The sequence below is a fragment of the Nomascus leucogenys genome, chromosome 20 (assembly GCF_006542625.1).
Source record: "Nomascus leucogenys isolate Asia chromosome 20, Asia_NLE_v1, whole genome shotgun sequence".
Taxonomy (NCBI): Eukaryota; Metazoa; Chordata; class Mammalia; order Primates; family Hylobatidae; genus Nomascus; species Nomascus leucogenys.
Genome location: NC_044400.1, coordinates 33,974,962 through 33,997,082, shown reverse-complemented (window position 1 = coordinate 33,997,082; position 22,121 = coordinate 33,974,962). Strand labels below are relative to the sequence as shown.

At 43.0% G+C, this 22,121-nt stretch overlaps 1 protein-coding gene across 11 annotated transcripts in view; it reads left to right on the top strand.

Annotated features, from left to right (window-relative positions):
• Window positions 1-22,121, top strand: part of SAP130 (Sin3A associated protein 130) — a 90,939-nt gene that overhangs the window by 12,226 nt on the left and 56,592 nt on the right. For 9 of the 11 annotated variants that reach the window (XM_030801090.1, XM_030801085.1, XM_030801089.1 and 6 more), the window contains exons 5-11: window positions 976-1,087; window positions 2,833-2,957; window positions 5,578-5,702; window positions 14,586-14,733; window positions 14,894-14,984; window positions 15,195-15,299; window positions 20,762-20,903. In XM_030801090.1, the coding sequence (XP_030656950.1) occupies window positions 976-1,087; window positions 2,833-2,957; window positions 5,578-5,702; window positions 14,586-14,733; window positions 14,894-14,984; window positions 15,195-15,299; window positions 20,762-20,903 (848 nt within the window). The remainder of the gene's footprint in view (window positions 1-975; window positions 1,088-2,832; window positions 2,958-5,577; window positions 5,703-14,585; window positions 14,734-14,893; window positions 14,985-15,194; window positions 15,300-20,761; window positions 20,904-22,121) is intronic. The other 2 variants (XM_030801086.1, XM_030801082.1) reach the window with 1 other exon arrangement.

The window sequence follows — 22,121 nt, the reverse complement described above, 5'->3', positions numbered from 1 at the left end:
CTTGGCTCGCTGCAACCTCCACCTCCGGTGTTCAAGCGATTCTCTTGCCTCAGCCTCCTGAGTAGCTGGGATTACAAGTGTGCGCCACCACGCCCAGCTAATTTTTTTATTTTAATAGAGATGGGGTTTCACCATGTTGGCCAGGCTGGTCTCCAACTCCTGACCTCAAATGATCCACCCGCCTCGGCCTCCCAAAGTGCTGGGATTACAGGCATGAGCCACCGCACCCAGCCTTAGTTGCAAACATTTATTTTGAAGTCTTCTGTTTTAAGGTTTTTTTGTGAAATTTTGCAATCCTACTCTGCTGTGTACTTGATTAATTATTTTACATTTTTTACCTGGGGAAAAAACTAAATCTAAAAACTTTCCCTTCACATTTTCAAGAAAAATTTATATCCCAAAGAGGTGTACTGTGTTTTTTCCTTTTGTCATACTGCTGAGTACTCTCAGAAGTACCAGAACCCTTAGCTGAGAAGCCCTGACCTCTGTGGTTTGGGAGAATGTAAGGGACATTTCAGGGTTGAACTGAAGAACTGGTAGGGGAGCACCTGTTGGATACTAACTGACATTTACTTAGAAACGACAAAGCTTAAAGAATGGATGGATGCAGTGGTATGTAAAGGAAATAGTGAGAATGGGAAAAAAAATAAGCATTTGGCCAGGACAGAGAAAACAAGTGTGAAAGGTAATATTACAGATGAGAGTTTCTAAACGTAGATATCAAAGCATATTATCTGTTATTATGTGGGCCTGCAGCAGTTGTGGGGTCCTCATACTTCTCACATGCCTGTTAGCACCATTCATAGTATGGTATGGCATTAAAAGTAGCTCAAGCTGAATGTCCTTAGCCCTTTCCCTTGGGATACTCGCTATCTAAAAGAAACAACCTGACCCACATTTGGAGGCAGGTGACTTCCTAAAGGCAATGGCTAAGACCAAACATGTAAAAATAACGTTCTATCCTCTTTCTTTCAGGGCCATCCCAGTAACCTGCATCACATCATGACTACAAATGTGCAAATGTCTATCATCCGCAGCAATGCTCCTGGGCCCCCTCTTCACATTGGAGCTTCTCATTTACCTCGAGGTAACGACTTGCAAGTTTTGTTCAAACTCTCAAAATGCAGTAGTAGATACACGTTTGGTAAAATATATAACATGGAATGTATCTAGAATCAGCTTGTTAAAGTTGCAGGACAACAGTCTGCAGAACCGTGAACCAAATAAACAAAAGAAAAAAAGGCCAGGTGCTGTGGTTCATGTCTATAAACCCAACACTTTGGGAGGCTGAGGTGGTAGGTTCACTTGAGTCCAGGAATTTGAGACCAGCCTGGGCAACATGGCGAAACCCTGTCTCTACAAAAATACAAAAAATTAGCCAGGTGTGGTGGCATGCGTCTGTAGTCCCAGCTACTCAGGAGGCTGAGATGGGAGGATGGCACTCAGGAGGCTGAGATGGGAGGTTGGCACTCAGGAGGCTGAGATGGGAGGTTGGCACTCAGGAGGCTGAGATGGGAGGATGGCACTCAGGAGGCTGAGATGGGAGGTTGGCACTCGAGGCTGAGATGGGAGGATGGCACTCGAGGCTGAGATGGGAGGATGGCACTCAGGAGGCTGAGATGGGAGGATGGCACTCAGGAGGCTGAGATGGGAGGATGGCTTGAGCCCGGGAGGCAGAGGTTGAAATGAGTTGAGATTGCGCTGCTGCACTCCAGCCTGGGCAACAGAGCGAGAACCTGTCTCAAGAAAAAGAAAAAAAAAAATGGCAAGACAGTAGAAATAAACTTAGAGCAATCCATGTTTTTAGCATGGCTTAATATGTGCTTATTATAGTTGTATTACAAGTGTGTATACTTATGCAATTAAAATGTTTAATATGGTCTAAAATTGTCCTTTGTATTGAGGAACTGCCCAAGCTTTGATAAGCTCAACATGGTCTTTATTATTAGACTGCTTATGTGCAACATGGTCTTCATTTTTAATACATAAGTCACAAATATTAATACTGAATATTTTTAAAGTTCAATGATGATCTTTACTCAGTTTTTTAACTTACGTAACAATAAAATGATGATGATGATAATTATTTTTTGAGACGGGGTCTCACTGTGTTACCCAGGCTGGTCTCAGATTTCTTGGGCACAAGTGATCTTCCCACTTTAGCCTCCTGAGTGGCTGGGACTACCACACTGGCTAAGATTAATTTATTTTTACACTTTAAGTTCTAATAGGTTGTGAGGTAATAAATTAAATGAGTTTTGACTAGAAATTTTTACCTTTTATTGGAGACTGTACAACAGTTGGAGATTGTTGGCAAAATCAAGTTAGCAAACGCAAGACCAGGTTTGCTTGGTTATAGCATAACTCAGCGGTTCTCCCAATGTGGTTCACAGGCCCTTATGGGGGTCTGCAGGGTGAAAAGTGCACGGTTAGGGTAAAGGTTAGGGTTCATAATGTGTCCCTTTCGCAATGTTGACATCTGCTCTAATGGAACAAATACTGGAAGGCAAAGTGCCCGAGCCCTCGTCAGAGCTGAGACAGTGGCATCACACTGCTGTTCCCTGTGTGCTTTACCACTGTGCACACTTGCAGTTAACAGAAACAAAAAACAGCAGCTAGTTTCACTTAAGGTTGTCTGTGAAGAGGCAATATAAATTATTATTAAATCTCTTGAATACACATTTTCTTTGTTTTCTCTGTGATGAAATGGGAAGTATACATACCATACTTCAGCTCAATACTGACATGCTATCTGAGTTTTAGGAAACATACTGATTATTTTCCTAGGGAATATAACTAGAATAAATATAATAAACACTTTTTTTTTTTCAGGTGCAGCTGCTGCTGCTGTGATGTCCAGTTCTAAAGTAACCACAGTCCTGAGGCCGACCTCACAGCTGCCAAATGCTGCTACTGCTCAGCCAGCAGTACAGCACATCATTCACCAACCAATCCAGGCATGTCGGAGCCTGGGGTGCATTAAGGGCCTCATTGGAGTTACTCACTCTGCCAGGCACCAGGGACTTTCCATCTAGTTGCCAAGACATAGGGAAGTTTGAAAGATGCACAGTGTCATGTGGCAAGCTGTAAGAATGCAGAGGAAAGATGGTGGGAAGCCTTCCTGTTGGAAAGGCTGTGCTAATGAGGAATCAGAGAAGTGAAGGGGGAAATGGACAGTGGCAAGGAAGGGAGTGATGGTTGTAGACAGCAGTTAGTAAAGGCTAGCTAGGATTGAGGGATTTTAATTTGGATTGGGGGGATCTGTGGACTCCTAAAAGTTATGCATATATCTATGTATGTTCCAAGGACATGGTCCATGCCGTTCAGCTTTTTTTTTTTTTTTTAAGGAAATCTATGACCTCATTACTACTGAAGTATAATATATTTACAGGAAATATAGTATCTATAAATTGGGTTCTCTAGGATATGGAGTATAAACTAGACTTTATATACAGTAGAGAGCCACTGCGTTTTTTTCTTTGTTTGTTTTTGTTTTTCGAGACAGAGTCTCACTCTGTTGCCCAGGCTGAAGTGCAGTGGTGTGATCCCAGCTCACTGCAACCTCCTCTTCCTGGGTTCAAGCGATTCTCCTGCCTCAGCCTCCCAAGTACTTGGGACTACAGGCGTGCACCACCATGCCCGGCTAATTTTTATGCTTTTAGTAGAGACAGAGTTTCACCCTGTTGGCCAGGCTGGTCTCGAACTCCTGACCTCAAGTGATCTGCCTGCCTCGGCCTCCTAAAGTGCTAAGATTACAGGCGTGAGCCACTGTCCCCGGCCAAAAATCATTTTTGTCTTTTTAACACAATGGCTCTGTGTATCATTGAAGTAATACTGTTGAAAGATGAGATTAGGCCAGGCGCAGTGGCTCACACCTGCAATTCCCAGCATTTTGGGAGGCCAAGGCGGGCGGATTGTCTGAGATCAGGAGTTTGAAACCATCTTGGGCAACATGGTGAAACCCTGCCTCTACTAAAATGCCAAAAAATTAGCTGGGCATGGTGGCGCGCGCCTGTAATCCCAGCTACCTGGGAGGCTGAGGTGGGAGAATCACTTGAGTCCGAGAGGCAGAGGTTGCAGTGAGCCAAGATCGTGCCAGTGCACTCTAGCTAGGGCGACAGTGAGACTCCATCTCACAAAAAAATAAGAAAGAGAAGATTAATCTAGCCAAATCACATACAGGAGGTCTGTCCCCTTAAGCACTTTCAGGGGATAGACAGATGTATGAAACAACTGGGTTTAAGATAATAAGGAAGAGTCTTGATTATGATACTGGGTAGTATCTGTCTAGCCTACAGCTTTCAAGATAAAATACTTTTCTGGCCAAGAAAACAGAGTCGGAGGAATATTAGGCCTCTGGTAATATATGTGATACATCTGAAGGGATAGAGGAAGACGAGAACCAAGACAAGGAGCTCCCGAGTGAGGAAGCTGGTGCTGTAGCCCTAGTGTGAGACACGCACCTGCATATGGTAGGAGCGGCAGGTGAAAGGGCTGCAGATGAAAAGCAAGGATGAGGAATGGGCGGAGTTCGGCCATTTAGATGCATGTTTCAGAGTTAAGAGCAAGGGAAGAATCAGAACTCAGATGATTCGAAGAATAATGGTGGATACGTGGATGAAGCCCAGTGTGGAACTTATTTTTCAGAGGAAGATTTCACACATAAGTGTGATAAGGGCACTCTGTCCATGTGAAAACATCCAGAACGCATGTGGGCACCCTGAACAATTACCTAGAAAAGAATACTATTACCTTGAGTTGCCCTTGTACTCACTAACGTAGATGGCCTGAGAGCCAACAGCTCTATTCAGCAGCTGAGTAGGCCCTCTGTGGAGGTGCTGGGTTGGATGGCAGCATAAAATGTCTACACCAGGACCAACAACAGATCTGTGGCAACTCTAGATTGAAGGGTGAGATCCCAGTGGCACCAATAGTAGGGCAGAATTTTGACTCCAATCACATTTGCACAGGAGGGACTCATGTACTGTTCAATCAAAATGGGATTTTTTTTTTTTTTTCAAACACTTGTCAATGGTATCTTAATAAGGGATTTTTTTTTTATAATTCTGACTTAGTCTTTTTTTTTTTTTTTAATTTCTATTTTTTCAAGACGGAGCTTCGCTCTTGTTGCTCAAGCTGGAGTACAGTGGTGCGGTCTTGGCTCACTGCAACCTCTGCCTCCCAGGTTCAAGCAATTCTCCTGCCTCAACCTCCTGAGTAACTGGGATTACAGGCACGTGCCACCACACCTGGCTAATTTTTTTTGTATTTTTAGTCGAGACAGGGTTTTACTGTGTTAGCCAGGCTGGTCTTTAACTCCTGACCTCAGTTGATCTGCCCACCTCAGCCTCCCAAAGTGCTGGGAATTACAGGCGTGAGCCACTGCGCCCAGCCTGGCTCTTGGTCTTATAACAACCTATCTGAAAAGAGAATTCCTTAATTGGAATGGTGAGAATTTATTTTTACTTGGGCAGAAACATACTTATCTGTAGGCTCAAGTTTCAAATTACACATTTAATATTTGGCTTCCTATATTTTATTTTTCTTTTAAATGAACTGTTTTTTCTCTTTTGGTAGTCTCGGCCACCTGTGACCACCTCCAATGCCATCCCTCCTGCTGTGGTAGCAACTGTCTCAGCCACCAGAGCTCAGTCTCCAGTCATCACTACGACAGCAGCACATGCTACTGATTCAGCACTTAGGTATACACGGGGAGTATGACGTTTGAACCTTCCTGCCATCCTCCTCCTTCACTCTTTTTTCTTTCATTACTTCATTTAAGTAAATATTTATTGAGTGGCTTTTTTTTTTTATCATGAGCTATGTAGTGTTCTAAATCCTGGGGCTAAAGCTGTGAACAAAGAAATTCCTGCCCTCAAAGAGCTTCTGTTTTTATGGGCTGGAGACACAATAAATATGTAGCTTTTTAGATGGTGAAAAGTGCTTTGGAAAAAAATAAGGGTAAAAGGGATTGGGAGTGACAGGGTGGGTGGTGCAGGGGGCTTACAGTTTCATGTAATGTGGTCGGAGAGGGCTTTGTTGATAAGAATACATTTCAGTAGGAAATGACAAGATACAATGAAGTGAGTGAGCTATATGATTATCTGAGAGAAGAGTATTCTAGGCAGTGGGAACAGTAAGTGCAAAGGCTGTGAGACAGGATTGTGTTTGCCACTTATAAGGACCACCAATGAGGCCAAGGTGGCAAGAGTTAGTTTTGGGGAGGTAGCAGGGTCTCCAGATCACATAGGCCCTTAGGAGCCACACTAAGGATGTGGACTCGGCTGGGGCATGATGGAAAGCCTTAGTGGAGTTTTTAAGCAGAGCGATGCAATGATCTGAAGTTTCAGTTGGTTCAGCCTGGTTGCTGGATAGAATAGGCTCTGGAGAGGCCAAGTTAGAAGCAGAGGTGGGTAGAAGGGTATAGCCGGCATGTAGGAGAGATGAAGATGGATGTAGAAAGACATGATTAGATTCTGGGTAGATTATTATTATTTTTTGGAGACAGGGTCTCACTCTGTCGCCCAGGCTCGAGTATAGTGGCACGATCATGGCTCACTGCAGCCTCAAACTCTCAGGCTCAAGTGATTCTCTTGCCTCAGCCTCCCAAGTAGCTGGAACTCCAGATATGCACCACCATGGCTAACTTTTTTTATTTTCTTGTAGAGACAGGTTCTCACTTTGTTGCCCAGGTTGGTCTTGAACTCCTGGGCTCAAGTGATCCTCCTGTCGCCCTAAGTGCTGGGATTACAGGCATGGGCCACCACACCTGGCCCTGGGTAGATTTTGAAGGACAGAGTCAAGAAGATTTCTGAGGAATCATTGGGGCAGTGGGTGGGGGTGTGGAAGTGTGAAAGAAGGAGAGGAGTCAGGATTATTTGCCAGTGCTAGTTGACCTGTACACCTAACAGGGTGGAGGAGAGTGGGAGGTTTGGGAAAGGAGTTTTATACTTTGATTTTAGGCATTTTAAGGTTGTGATGGCAAGATATAATGGCTCGTGCATGTAATCTCAGCACTTTGGGAGGCTGAAGCAGGAGGATCACTGGAGTCCAGAGGTTTGAGACCAGACTGGGCAACATAGGGAGATCCCATCTCTTTAAAAAATGAAAAAGTAGCCAGGCGTGGTGTGTACCTATGGTCCCAGCTACATGGGAAGCTGAGGTGGGAGGATGACTTGAGCCCTGGAGGTTGAGTCTATAGTGAGCTGTGATCGTGTCACTGCATTCCAGCTGGGGCAACAGAGCGAGACCCCATCATCTCCACCAAAAAAAAAAAAAAATAGGGAAAGAATTTAGGCTAGGTGCAGTGGCTCGTGCCTGTAACCCCAGTGCTTTTGGAGGCCAAGGTGGGAGAATCACTTGAGGCCAGGAATGCAAGACCAGCCTCAGCAACATACCAAGATCCCATTTCAACAAATTTAAAAAAAAAATAGATAAGCGTGGTGGCATGTACCTATAGCCCTAGGTACTTGGAGACGGAGGTGGGAGGATCATGTGACCACAGGAGTTTGAGATGACTGAGCTATGATTGTGCCACTACTCTCTAGCCTGGGCAACAGAGTGAGATCCTGTCTCTAAAAAAAAAGAAGCAAGAAAGATTTGTAGAGCCATACAGGGATAAAGTCTGGTTGATGAGGGATGATCTTAAAGGCTTTTTGTGAGTGACACAATCAGGGATGACATCATGCTGTTTTTCCTCATGATCTCCAAGTCACATTACAGGGAGGTTGGGGAGGGCAGTTGATTCTTGCCATTGGTTATATTGAGGGAAGGGAGCCTTTGGCAATAGTGCAGACAAGAAGGGATTCACTGAATCAAAGCAAGGATAGTAGGTGTGGAGAGAGGAATTGTTAGAAGCTAGCGGGGCACCACTAGGACCTGTCAGCTGGAAGCAGGGCAGAGTGGCAAGGAAGAAAGAGGAATCAGAGATGCCTCTTTGATTTCCTCCTTACTTGACCTAGCAAATGAAAAGGAAAACAAGGCAAGGAAAGCAGGTTTTAGAAAAGCTTGAGCTTTGGGATACTGAGTTTATCTGTGTGACAACCAACTGGCTGTTGTCAGTATGTGGTTGAAGAGATGTCTGTGCTAGAGATAATGGGTTTAGGAGTGATCAATGCGTGGGCCACAGTGAAAGCCTTCAGGTGTCTATCCAAGGGTACTAGAGAGGGAGAAGACGACCTAGAACAGAACTCTGAAGAAAATTATATTTAAATGAACAGCAATACCTGGAACTTACCTTTAGCCATTAGCTCTATTATCTATTTGTGTGACATTAAGCAGGTTTTCAACTCCCCCGATCCTTGTTCTCTCTTCAATAAAAGGGATTCTTTACTTTGTGGCAGTTATTAATAAATATGTTGCCTGAGGTACAAAGAGACAGAACTACCCAACATAAAATAGACTATTTGTTGTTGCTCATTTTAACTTTATAAAAGTTAATACGTTCAGATGGTATGAGGAAATTCACAAGGTATAAATGGATATACAGTCATCTCTATCTATGGGGTCTTGGCTCCAGGAGCCCCTGCAGATGCTGAAATCCAAGGATGCTCAAGTTCCTTCATACAAAGTAGCATAGTATTTGCATATAACCTACGCACCTCCTCCCATGTATTTTAAATCATCTCCAGGTTACTTAGAGTGCCTATTATGATGCCTACACATCACTTCATTCATGTGGATTCCATGTAGTACTTGGTGATCAGCTAATTCAAGTTTTGCTTTTTGGAATTTGGGGAAATTGTTTTCCCCCTTGAATATTTTCAGTCCATGCTTGGTTGAATCCATAGATGTGGCACCTATGGATACTGAGGGCCAACTGTATGATGAAAACTAGGAGTAGGCTTTTTATTTTTAATCGTTTTGTCAAAGTATCTTTTCCATTGTGTTGAATGTTTTAATAAAACCTGGATATTGAATTTTGTTGAATGCATTTTTAGCATTCACTCATATAACACTAGCAATATACTACAAGTAGTGAATTAAACAGACAAAAACCCTAATCAGATGATTTTTCTCTTTATATCTACAATTACAATAAATTCCTAATGTCTAACTTTTTTTGAATTAAGATAGAAATTTTTCAACAGACCAATTTCCTAAGAAGAAATATAAAAAAATTTTAAGTACTATCTCTCACAAAAGCACCAGATCAGCTGGTTTCATAGAATTCTTTTTTGAGACAAGGTCTTGCTCCGCCAGCCAGGTTGGAGAACAGTGGCTCGATCATGGCTCACTGCAGCCTCGACCTTCTAGGCCCAAGTGATCCTTCTACCTCAGCCTCCCAAAGCTGGGACTATGGGCACGTGCCACCATGCACCATGCCTGGCTAATTTTAAAATGTTTTGTAGAGACAGGGTCCCTCTATGTTGCCCAGGCTGGTGTCAAACTCCTGGGCTCAAGCAGTCCATCTGCCTCAGCCTCCCAAAGTGCTGGGATTACAACTGTGAGCCACCACACCCAGCCTTGGTTTCATAGAATTCTACCAAACCTTCAAAGGGGCCAGATAAACAGTGATAATGAAATTGGTTCAGGGTATGGAAGAAAAAGTAAAATTCCAGAAAAATATAAGTCATATCTTAATTTTTCTGCTAAATACATTCAATCTGTCAGTTCTTTGACCCTTGTCTTTTCAGTCATTACTTGGTTGAATGAAATTTATTTTCTATCACTTTCTTCAAAAAGGGCATATTTTAAAGCACGAATATTTTGAAAGTTTACATGCTGAGAATCATTTCCCATTTATACTTAGGCAATAGTTTGGCTGATTGTTTTATTGTTTCTATATTCTTTCCATGATTATTTAATGGGTAATTTTTCCCCCGTCTTCTAGATCTGGATGTTACTGCACACAGTCTGTTTTTTTTTTTTTTTTTTTTTTTTAACTGCTTACAAAGGCCTTGGTCTTTTTGCCTCATTGCCTGATTCTTTTTCGTTGAATATCAGCAAATTTAATAGCATTTATTTTGTAATGACCATTATTTATGGTTTTGTTCTAAACATGGTGTGCCTTTTCAATCTGTAGCATAAAACTATTTATTGGCCAGGCGTGGTGGCTCATACCTGTAATCCCAGCACTCTGGGAGGCTGAGGCAGGCAGATCACTTGAGGTCAGGAGTTTGAGACCAGCCTGGCCAACATGGTGAAACCCTGTCTGTCATCTGGGCATGGGGCTGGACACCTGTAATCCCAGCTACTTGGGAAGCTGAGGCGGGAGAATCGCTTGAACCCTGGAGGCGGAGGTTGCAGTGAGCCGAGATCGCGCCACTGCACTCCAGCCTGGGCAACAGAGCGAGACACCGTCTCAAAAAAAAAAGAAAAAGAAAAACTATATTTATGAACAGTTTGGTTTTTTTTTTCTTTTGAGACCTAGTCTTGCTCTGTCTTCCAGGCTAGAGTGCAGTGGCGCAGTCTCGGCTCACTGCAGTCTCCACCCCCCGGGTTCAAGCGATTCTCTTGCCTCAGCCTTCCGAGTAGCTGGGATTACAGATATCCACCACCACCCCCGGCTAATTTTTGTATTTTTAGTAGACGGGGGTTTGCCATGTTGGCCAGGCTGGTCTCGAACTCCTGACCTCAGGTGATTTGCCCACCTCAGCCTCCCAGAGTGTTGGGATTACAGGCGATTCCCAAGTGTTGAATCTTTTTGCACTCCTGTGTAATTTTTTTAACTGTTCCCTTTAATGTTGCTTTCGTACTCTTCTCCGTCCTTGACTGCATTTTCAGCATTGTCTCTCATGTTCCACTTCTAATTTTGCCTTCATTCTTGAAACTGCTGAGCAGTTGCCTTCTGTTTCTCTCTTGAGCTTTGCCCATATATTTTGTCTTCTGTTGTTCTCTCATAATTTCCACTGAGTTCTTATGTCTTTGCTTTGTGTTTCCATTTCATAGAAGCAGTTACTTCATTAAGTTTTTAAATTCATGGTACAGCGTTCATCTGCATAGTGAAAGTACTTCTGGTGTGTTTCGTTCCACCTTTTGTCTTTTAGCATCTTTAAATAGATCCTGTTTTGGGTCCTTTCTGAGTATTCATCTTGATTGGCTTGGCTTTATTCTGGATCCCCTATTTGTAATTGGTTCTTACTGTAGCCTGGACTATATACTGGGTTTGGATAAATTTTCCAAATGACTCAGTGTCCTGTGTTTGAATTTTGTTGGCCATTACCACTCCTGTCAGTGCAGATAGACCACTTAAAATGGCAAAGCCTCTCTTCCCTAGGTCCCCCGCACACTGTTCCCCACAGATGGGGCTTATCTGTGTCTGTGTGATTCCTGGTTTAACCCTAGATCTTTTGCTTTTTAACCCTTGAAACTGGTCCAAATGCTCCTTCACTGCCAGCTTCATTCCCACTGTTACACAAAAGATTTTGGTTTTCTCTGTCAGTTTGTGCTCCTCATTTTGAAGCATTATACTTCATTACTGGATTTTATCCCCAGAATTATAGCCCCAGAAATTCTCTCTTTAGGCTGGGCAGGGTGGCTTATGTCTGTAATCCTACACTTTGGGAGGCTGAGGCAGGAGGATTGTCTGAGCCCAGGAGTTCAAGACCAGCCTGGGCAACAGTGAGAACATAGTGAGAATCTATCTCTTTAAAAAAAAATAAAATAAAATAAAGGAAAGAAAGCAGTCCTCCCTTCATTGGCTCCTGAGTCCCTGTTTGGTTGTCCCTACCTTTGGCAGTTCTTCTGTCCCGTGGTTTGAGATTTCAGATGTCTCCTAATTTTGCGAAAGGAGGATACTGTATTTCTCTTTTTTGTTTTCCTTACTATTCTCTGAGAGGAGAAGGAGAAAATACCACACTGGTAGTCTCTGCCTACTTGTCCTCCAAATAAGCCAGTCATACAAGGACCCATCTGAACACTGGAGGATAATCACAAGTCCATTTATCATTTAACCCCCATATTTTCTGTAGATGTCAGATCACTGAATTGGGGCTCTATCCTTGGAGTTGCCTTTCAGGCTGTTAACACACACACAAAAAAAAGCTGATCTGTGGGAGAACTACACAGCTGGGTATCCCTAAACTAAAATCCATAATATGCCAAAATCTGAAATTGTTTGAGCACAGACATGACACTCAAAGGAAATGTTCCTTGAAGCATTTCTGCATTTTGGATTGGGGATGCTGAGTCTGTAAGTATATAATTCCAAAATCTGAAACACTTCTCATCCCAAATGTTTTAGATAAGGTATACTCAATCTGTAATATGGTGATTAAGACAACAGATTAGGGAGCACCTTCTGAATGACCTTACTTACTCCCTCTGACTGTTTTTGGTATGTGTGGGTGAGTCACTATGGACCTGTCGATGTTAAATATTCAGACTGAATTTTTTTTGTTGTCGTTCTTGAGACAACGTCTCACTCTGTCACCTAGGCTGAATCACATCTTGACGCCCACCTGTAGTCCCAGGTACTCAGGAGGCTGAGGTAGGAGGAGACCTTGAACCCCAGAAGTCAAGGTTGCAGTGGCGCAATCACAGCTCACTGCAATCTTAACCTCTGTGCTTAAAGCTATCCTCCCGCCTCAGCCTCCTGAGTACCTGGGAGGTATGCCAAGATGCCTGGTTAATTGTTTTATTTTTCATAGAGACCGCGCCTTGCCATGTTGCTCAGGCTGGTCTCAAATTCCTGGGCTCAAGCAGTCCTCCTGCCTCAGCTCCCAAAGTGCTAGGGCTTACAGGTGTGAGCCACTGTGCCCAGCCTCAAAATGTTTTAATCAAAGTCTCTTTCTTTTGCTCCCAGTGCCCCAAATTGGGCTAGTGAGAACCCCTTTGAGCTGGCTCAAGTGTCTTTTCTTTTTTTTTTTTTTTTTTTTTTTTTTGAGACCTTCTCATGTGTCGCCCAGGCTGGAGTGCAGTGGCACAGTCTCAGCTCACTGTAACCTCTGCCTCCTGGGCTCTCAAGTGATCCTCCCGCTTTGGTCTCCCAAGTAGCTGAGACTACAGGTATGTGCTACCATGCCCAGCTAATTTTTCTATTTTTAGTAGAGGTGGAATTTTGCCATGTTGCCTAGGCCAGTCTTGAACTCCTGGACTCAAGCAATCTGCCTGCCTTGGCCTCCCAAAGTGCTGGGATTACAAGCATGAGCCACTGTACCAGGCCTGGCCCAAGTTTCCTTTTGATGGCTCCTGTTAGCCTTTGAGTGCTTTATTGTTTTTGCTACACAATGTCTCATGCTTTCTCCTGTTTGTTTTTTTTTTGTTTGTTTTGTTTTTAGTTTTCAAATAAGCTAATTCTCCTTGGTTCTTTTTAGTGGAGAGTAGTATTTATAACCCAAGTTCTCGGTGTTAGAAGTGTTCATTGTTTCTGGTGTGTCATTGCTTTTGGGCTCTTTCTGGGGACAGAGGTACTCAGTGTAGTAAAGATAGTCATGTCTTTCTGCTGATATTTTCCTCTTTTTTTTTATTTTATTTTATTTATTTTTTCAAGGCAGACTCTTGCTCTGTCACCCCGGCTAGAGTGCAGTGGTACAATCTCGGCTCACTGCAGCCTCTGCCTCCCAGGTTCAAGCGATTCTCCTCCCTCAGCCTCTACTGTGAAGTAACTAACTTCACAGTTCTTTTTGTCCTCCAGCTAGATCCCACTAACCAGAGTGGCAATGTGTTTGAATGTCACAGTGATTCTTTTGTATTTTATTTTATTTTATTGGAGACAGGGTCTCACTCTGTTGCCCAGGCTAGAGTGCAGTGGTGTGATCACAGCTCACTTTAGCCTTGGCCTCCCAGGCTTAAGCAGTCCTCCTGCTGGGATTACTGGTGTGAGCTGCCGTGTGTGGCCTCGCCTTGATTTGAATAGCCAACTCTGTTATATTGTCAAATTTTCTTGCCAGTGTTGCCGTTTCAGTAGCTTGCTACCAATTAATTTGGCATTCTGTGTTGATTTCCCTTCCAATCCTGAGGCAGTCATAACTAACTTTTTATCATTTTAGGAGTGTTCTTACATTTGCTAAGGAATGATGTAAAATTAGGGGGAAGGTCCATGCTTCTAGGGTCATAGTTTAAGCTGCTGTTAATCCAAATTGTCTCTGATCTTTCTTCAGGAAGTTTGTCAAAAACTTATAGCATGTAAATTTATAGTATATTTTCAGATTTATCCATAGAGTTAAGTGCAATTATTTTATGTTATTTTTTATGTAGACAAGGTCTTACTCTGTCCCCCAGGCTGGAGTACAGTGGCACAGTCATCATTCACTGTAACTTTGACTTCCTGGGCACAGGCTTTCCTCCAGCCTTTGTGCCCCCCAAAAGCACTATGTCTACAGGTGTGAGCCACTGCACCTGACCTGAAGTGCAATTATTATAATGATATTAACTCAAGTTTGTTACGGAGTGTTGATTAACTACATCAAGGATACTGAGAACAACTAAGGGTTAATTTCTTCAGTTTGTGGTACAAATTGATGCCTTTTAAAACGAGACAAACTCAGTGCACCTTTTGCCACATTGGTGTGATTAAAGACCAAGTATTGATTTAACTCTGAACTTCATAGACCTATGAAAAAGTATAACTTGCACGACTGTAACCTAGCAGAAGATTGTAAATGACCTTGCCTGTCTGCATTGTGTCTTTGTTATCTGTTCAGTAGGCCAACTTTGTCTATCCAGCATCCACCATCTGCAGCAATCAGTATTCAGCGTCCTGCCCAGTCACGAGATGTCACAACAAGAATCACACTACCATCTCACCCTGCATTAGGGACGCCAAAACAGCAGCTTCATACAATGGCTCAGGTAAAACCAAAGGTGGAGAACCACCTGTGTACTTTGTTGGGTAAAACCAAAAGTGGGCAAAATGTGCTGAGGGCCTGGTGATACTGAAGGCATTGATTGCGTTTACCCTGGATGCAGTGGGTAATGTTCTTATAACTGTGTTGTGGGGTTTCCCTCACAGAAAACAATCTTCAGTACTGGCACACCAGTGGCTGCAGCCACAGTAGCACCTATTTTGGCAACCAACACCATTCCTTCAGCGACCACAGCTGGTAAGTCCATGACCCTCCTCTTCCTTCTACTGGGGAAAAAGGAGGCAAGAGTAGTGGGTTAATTTTTCATTTCTCACCTTCAGTCAGAGAAAAACAACGGGCTAGAAAAATTCTCTTAACTTTTTCCAAGAGATTTCCCAGGTTTTTGAGAATCTGTAACGTGTGCAGAGAAGTTCTTGTTAAAGAATTTCCTTTTTTCCCCTATTTCAGGATCTGTGTCACACACGCAAGCTCCCACGAGTACCATTGTTACCATGACAGTGCCCTCCCATTCCTCCCATGCTACTGCTGTGACCACCTCAAACATCCCAGTCGGTAAGTGGCATGCTGCTTTCGGACAGAAGCTTACCAGGAGTGCTGTAACCCCTCAGACTAGGCCTTCATGGTGATGGCTAGTATTGATTTTTACAATTGTTGATTTCCTTTTTTTTTTTTTTCTTTTTCTTTCCTTAAATCTCACTCTATTGCCCAAGCTGGAGTGCAGTGACGCGATCTCAACTCACTGCAATCTCCACCTCCCAGGTTCAAGCAATTCTCCTGCCTCAGCCTCCCGAGTAGCTGAGACTACAGGCACACATCACCATGCTAATTTTTGGCTAATTTTTTTGTATTTTTAGTAGAGACGGGGTTTCGCTACGTTGGCCAGGCTGGTCTTGAGCTCGTGATCTGCCCGCCTCAGCCTTCCAAAGTGCTGGGATTATAGGCATGAGCCATTGCGCCCGGCCCAATTGTTTATTTTCAAAGCAACACTGAATATGACTTGTAATATTATGTATCATACAGACTTGGCATTGATGGTAGGGGAAAAAGACTATAACAGTTCTTGAGTACTCAAACTTTAGTTTTGACTTCCTTTCTTATCAAACTATACCTTTTATAAAAATAAGCAATACTGACATAGACAAAAACAATAGGAGAAGCAAAGATCTGGAATGGGGAAAACTTGTATACTTTGACAGATTGTTCAGGGAAAGTTTCTCAGTGACACAATAGTGGGAAGAACACCAAAGCTCAAGCGTGTTCCCCAGGTTTTCATGTGAGTGCTGCCCCCTAGTACATCACACCCATCCTAGAATTTCTTCTAGGCTTTCTTTATTCTCTAAGTATACGTATACTTTGAATTTTTTAAAAATCCCTGGAAAGTTTTTGGCAGTTCAACTTCAGTCATCAAGATCAGGGATTTGCACACTTTCTATAAACATTTTAGGCTTTGCAGACCACGTAGGTGTGTGTCACCACTGCTCAACTCTGTGTCGTGAAAGTAACTGTGGACAGTATGTAAACAGATGGGTGTGACCGTGCGCCAATGAGACTCTGCTTATGGATGGAGAAATTTGATTTCTTTTTTTTTTTTTTTAAGAGAAAGGGTCTTGCTGTCATCCAGGCTTGAGTACAGTGGCATAGTCATAGCTCACTGTAACTGGGGCTCAAGCTATCCTTATGCCTCAGCTTCCCCATTAGCTGGGACTACAGGTACATGCCACCATACTTGACTAATTTTTTTTTTTTTTTGAGACGGAGTCTCACTCTGTTGTCCAGGCTGGAGTGCAGTGGCACGATTTCAGCTCACTGCAACCTCTGCCTCCTGGGTTCAAGCAATTCTCCTGCCTCAGCCTCCTGAGTAGCTGGGATTACAGGTGTATGCCACCACGCCTGGCTAATTTTTGTATTTTCAGTAGAGACAGGACTTCACCATATTGGTCAGGCTGGTCTTGAACTTCTGACCTCATGATCTGCCCACCTCGGCCTCCCAAAGTGCTGGGATTACAGGTGTGAGCCACCACGCCCGGCCTCTGGCTAATTTTTAAAAATTTTTTGTAGGCTGGGAGCAGTGGCTCACACCTGTAATCCCAGCACTTTGGGAGGCTGAGGCAGGGTGATCACTTGAGGTCAGGAGTTCGAGACCAGTCTGACCAACGTGGTGAAACCCCATCCCTACTAAAAATAAAAATAAAAAAAGAAATTGGCTGGGTGTGGTGGCACATGCCTCTGTATTCCCAGCTACTCGGGGGGCTGAGGCAGAAGAATTGCTTGAACTTGGGAGGCGGAAGTCGCAGTGAGCTGAAATCGTGCCACTGCACTCCAATCTGGGTGACAGAGGGAGACTCCGTCTCAAGAAGAAAATTTTTTTTTTTTTTGTGGAAAGAAGGTTTTGCTGTGTTGCCCAAGCTGCTCTCAAACTGCTGGCCTCAAGGAGTCCTTCCACTCTCAGCCTCTCAGAGTGCTGGGATTATAGGTGCGAGACACTGATCCTGGCCTGAATTTCATATCATTTTCGTGAGTCACAAAATATTCTTTTGATCTTTTTGCCCTCATCCATTTAAAAGTGTTAACTTATTCTTAGTTCATGAGACAGCAGGCTGGATTGGCCTATAGACCATAGGTTGCCGACACCTATGCAGGGGACTGATATCTCACTGCCATAGCATCCGAAGCAGGGACTGTGGCCTCCGAGGCAGAACACAGCTTTCATTAGCCTGCCAGCTATAGGCTTTATTAATAGTTTCTAGTATTGTCTCTGCCTTGCTTTTATAGTGAAGAGCATGTCATCTTATTGTTCTCTACTCTCAAAAGATACATACAGGACAGCTGCCATAGCATCCACTTAGAGATAAGACTGCTTTTTTTTTCCCCCGAGACAGAGTCTTGCTCTGTCACCCAGGCTGTAGTGCAGTGGTGCGATCTCGGCTCACTGCAAGCTCCGCCTCCCAGGTTCACGCCATTCTCCTGCCTCAGTCTCCTGAGTAGCTGGGACTACAGGCACCCACCACCACGCCCGGCTAATTTTTGTATTTTTTTTGGTAGAGACGGGGTTTCACCATGTTAGGCAGGATGGTCTCGATCTCCTGACCTTGTGATCCGCCCGCCTCAGCCTCCCAAAATGCTGGGATTACATAGGTGTGAGCCACCGCACTCAGCCGAGATAAGACTGCTTTTTGTGAAGAGGACACCCTGACATACTGGTGACTGGACATAAAGTGTGGGTTCCAGCCCCTCTGAGCAAACTTTGAAGCCCATTTTCTGGAATAATGGTAGTACCCAGGAAGTCCCTACTCCTGTTCTAGGGTGACTAGCCTACACCAGCCCTTAAGTAGGTGCTCAGCCTCACGGAAGTCTTTTAGCACAGAGGGTGCTGCTACTGGGTCTTTTCTGCATCACTGCTCACTATGACTTGCCATTGGAGAGACCAAATTTTTCCCGTAACCTTCTGAATTTAATTCATATTTGTCAAAAGAATTTTTTTTGTATCTGTTTAGCATTAACACCTGTTGAAAAGGTAGTAAATTGTCCATATTGCCACTTCAGCCCATTTCCTTCCTCTGCCTGCGTCATCAGCTCTCCTGAGTGCTATCATGGCAGAGCCAAGCCCAGACGCTTAACCTTTATCAAGTCAGGAGCCTCACTCGGGTATTTGTATCTATGATCGAAAGTCAGACCAATAAAGAGGGGCCATTGTGGCCCAGAGGGACTGTCTAGTTTCCTCCTGACCCTCCACCATGAAGAATATTTTAGAGATTGGTTCTTGTGAATGTCCTTCTATCTTCCTGAGAGATCCCACTGTGGAAGTAGACTCACTAAAAAGTACCAGGAAACGTACATACAGGTATTCTATGTTCCATGGGGTTTATGCTGTCATTTTGTTTTTCTCTTTTATGCTAACCCCATTATTTCTGAATTATAATAGGATCTCTCTAAGAAAGGTAGCTCAGTTGAGAAGGGAAACCTGATATAACCCTAGACCACTGATTTTCAAGTTGGGAAGTAAAACATACATATTAAAATCACCTAAGTGACTTTTTCCAAGTGAGCTTACCCTCTCCAGGTGATATTAAATCCAAATTCAGCTATTCTTATTAGGAATATGTTGACTCAGAAAAAAAGCCTAATAAATCACAAGTATAAGGTTTTTGCCTCTATTCCAATAGAATACCATTCTTATTTTCTTCATGTTCTGATCAACATATGATCATGTTCTCAGGATTATAGAAAGCAAAATCTGTTTATCACATTATTCAGAAAATAGGGATAAGTTTTGAAGATAACATTATGACAGACTTAATGTTTTCTGTGCTATAGTTCCTTGGTTTTTATTTAATTATTGAGAATGTATGGTTTTTTCTATTTTTTGAGATGGAGTCTCACTCCATTATGCAGGCTGGAGTGCAGTGGCATGATCTCAGCTCACTGCAGTCTCCCAGGTTCAAGTAATTCTCCTGCCTCAGCCTTCCGAGTAGCTGGGATCACAGGCACGCACCACCACGCCTGGCTGATTTTTGTCTTTTTAGTAGAAACAGGGTTTCACCATGTTGGCCAGGCTGGTCTCAAACTCCTGACCTCAATTGATCCGCTCGCCTCGGCCTCCCAAAGTGTTGGGATTACAGGCATGAGCCACCGCACCCAGCCTTTATGGCTTTCTAAATTAGAAAACAAGTAAAGATTTAAATTAATGGCTGAGTGGTGGGGTGTGTCTGGTTACCAACCACTGGTTAGCTACTCTGTCACATGGCAGCTTCATTCCTACTGGAAGCATCATTTTCTCCCACCTTTCATGGGGCTCAGTGAAAAACCAAGGCTTAGTTGCTCCCTGCTCACCATCCCCACTGCTTACCTCCCTGGTGGAAAACCCTATCATGCCAACTTCTCTTTGCATTGGCCAATAGATGCGATCTTCAGTGGTCAGATGGGCATTCCTGTTATCACCCTCCAAAAACTTCTCCAGCTGCCTCCCACAGGAGCTGGCTGGGCATCACAGTGGGTCTGTGCAGCTTACCTTTGGTGTTAAATGCTCTGCATTTAGGGTAATATGTTGGCATCCTCCTAGTCTAGTCTCTTTGTTAATGTGCCTCTCACTGGTGTAACGGGTTTTTACACAGATGGAAGCTGTCTGTCTATATTTCTGATATAGATCACGGCTTTTCTTTCTGAATTCCCAGGCATACTGTTAATAGATAGATCTATAAAAAATAGTGTCAAATATATTCTAGTTCAGCTATACCTTCCAAACAAAATTGGATTGCAAGTTTTAAAGGAGTACACATTTGGAGCCTCAGATTGAATTTGAAAACTCTATGGTCATTGATTGTGATTTTGCTCTAAAGTATTATATAAAATCGTAGGCCATTCAAAGGACCTTAGAAATTATTAAGTGATCTAGAGAAGGTGTCCTTATAGGTAAAGAAACAGACTTGGGAATTAAAGTGGTCTTCTCATTGCTAATTAGCTGCATTTTTAAATTATGGACCTAGAGTAGAATCTAAGGTTTTTGAGTTTTTTTCCATTTTTTAATCCAAAATTGTGTTTATTTATTTTGAGAGAGGGTCTCAGTCTGTGAGTGAGGCTGGAGCATAGTGGTGCAGTCACGGCTCACTGTAGCCTTGAACTCCTGAACTCAAGCGATCCTCCCGCCTCAGCCTCCCACAGTGCTGACATGACAGATGTGAGCCACCGCGCCTGGCCTATTTACTTTTTAAACAGTTTACCCCTTTTAAAAACAGGTCATTAAAAAGCCAGGTTGGGAGAAAAGAGCCTGGTCACTTCTATCTTTGTTTCAGTATTAATGTTGAACCCTGCTTTAATAACAGTAGGAATATATCAGTGAATGATAGGATTGAAATAATTCTGTTAAACTTTATACTTATTTTTCATTTTTTATTTTGATTAAAAATCCAGGCTTATTTTAATTGTTTGCTTTCCTAAGATTGCTGCTAGCCAAGAATGTTTTGGCATGCCAAAAAAAAGTGTAGAATGGTCATGGAATTGGCGTTTACTGTTTGCAGCCAAGGTGGTGCCCCAGCAGATCACGCACACTTCTCCTCGGATCCAGCCAGACTACCCTGCCGAGAGGAGCAGCCTGATTCCCATCTCCGGGCATCGGGCCTCTCCCAATCCTGTGGCCATGGAAACCCGAAGTGACAACAGGTAGGAGGCCGCGTGTCAGTTATTCTGCCTCACTGTCATTAATCGTTCTGCTTTATCAGCATAAAACAAAGTGTCCCACAAATATGGCCTATGTTTATTACTCATGTTTTCAGATTTTCCCCCAAAAGTAACACTTCGTATAATTCCTTTTTTATGTGCGATTTTTTTCAAGCCAGTCTCCTTTTGATGGATGTTTTCCTAGTATCCATTTTTTGGGGTTTGTGTGTTTAATATTTTTTGGCCATTTTGAGAGTAAGGGTTGCAGCATTATGACCATTTATCCATAAGTACCTCCATTTGTAGCACAGAAGAGTAAAGACATTCTTTGACGTCACCGCGGTACAGCTATCTAAAAGGATTCCGAGCTCTCCCTTCTCTTTTTGAAGAGTGTGGAGAGGCCGGTTGTTTTGGGGAATTAGATACTGTCACATTGTTTCTTCATGGTTACATTCAGGTTATACCAGGTAAGCAGTGTGTTCTTCCCATTGCATCAGAGAGCTCATGCTGTCTGTTTTTCCCGTATTGGTTATGTTAACATTCATTACTTAGTGAAGGTGATGTTTGCCGGTTTTTTCTACTGGAAAAGCATGTTTTACACTTGATCTTAGCCAAAAGGCCGAGAAGCGATAAAAGCATGTTTTTATATGAAAATATCTGAGTATAAATATCCTGTTATCCAGTAAACGTTCATTCAATAGTTGTAGATCTATTATTAATTCCTGGCTGAATCAATTATTAATATGATAGTTGCAAAATAGTGAGTTTTTCTAACACGTTGTCTATATATATTACCTGGCATTCTGATGTAAAGAAACTTTCTCTTATCCACCCCCATTTATTTATTATGTTGAGCATTTTATTGTTTTTTAATTGGCTCAGCCTTGTAGATTTGCTTTTATTCGTTATTAGAATCCATTGCTATCATCTATTTTGGTGCTCACATGATCTCATTTGGTCCTTGGGGGTTCTTTCTGTCTGCTTCTGTGGATTTCGCCACATCCCCTCTATTCTAGCCTTTCCTTATTTTCCAATGATGAGATATTCTAGATTCCTATTGAACTTTATCTGTCTGGCTCTGAAATCTGCTGTTTCTCCAAGGAGCCCTTTGTCATTTACAAACCAAGATCTGGGCATTAGCCCTGCTTGTTGCTATGGGTTGTCATTCTTCTAGGCCCTTTGAGCAGGCAGAGGTAGAAAGTATATAATATTTTAAGAACA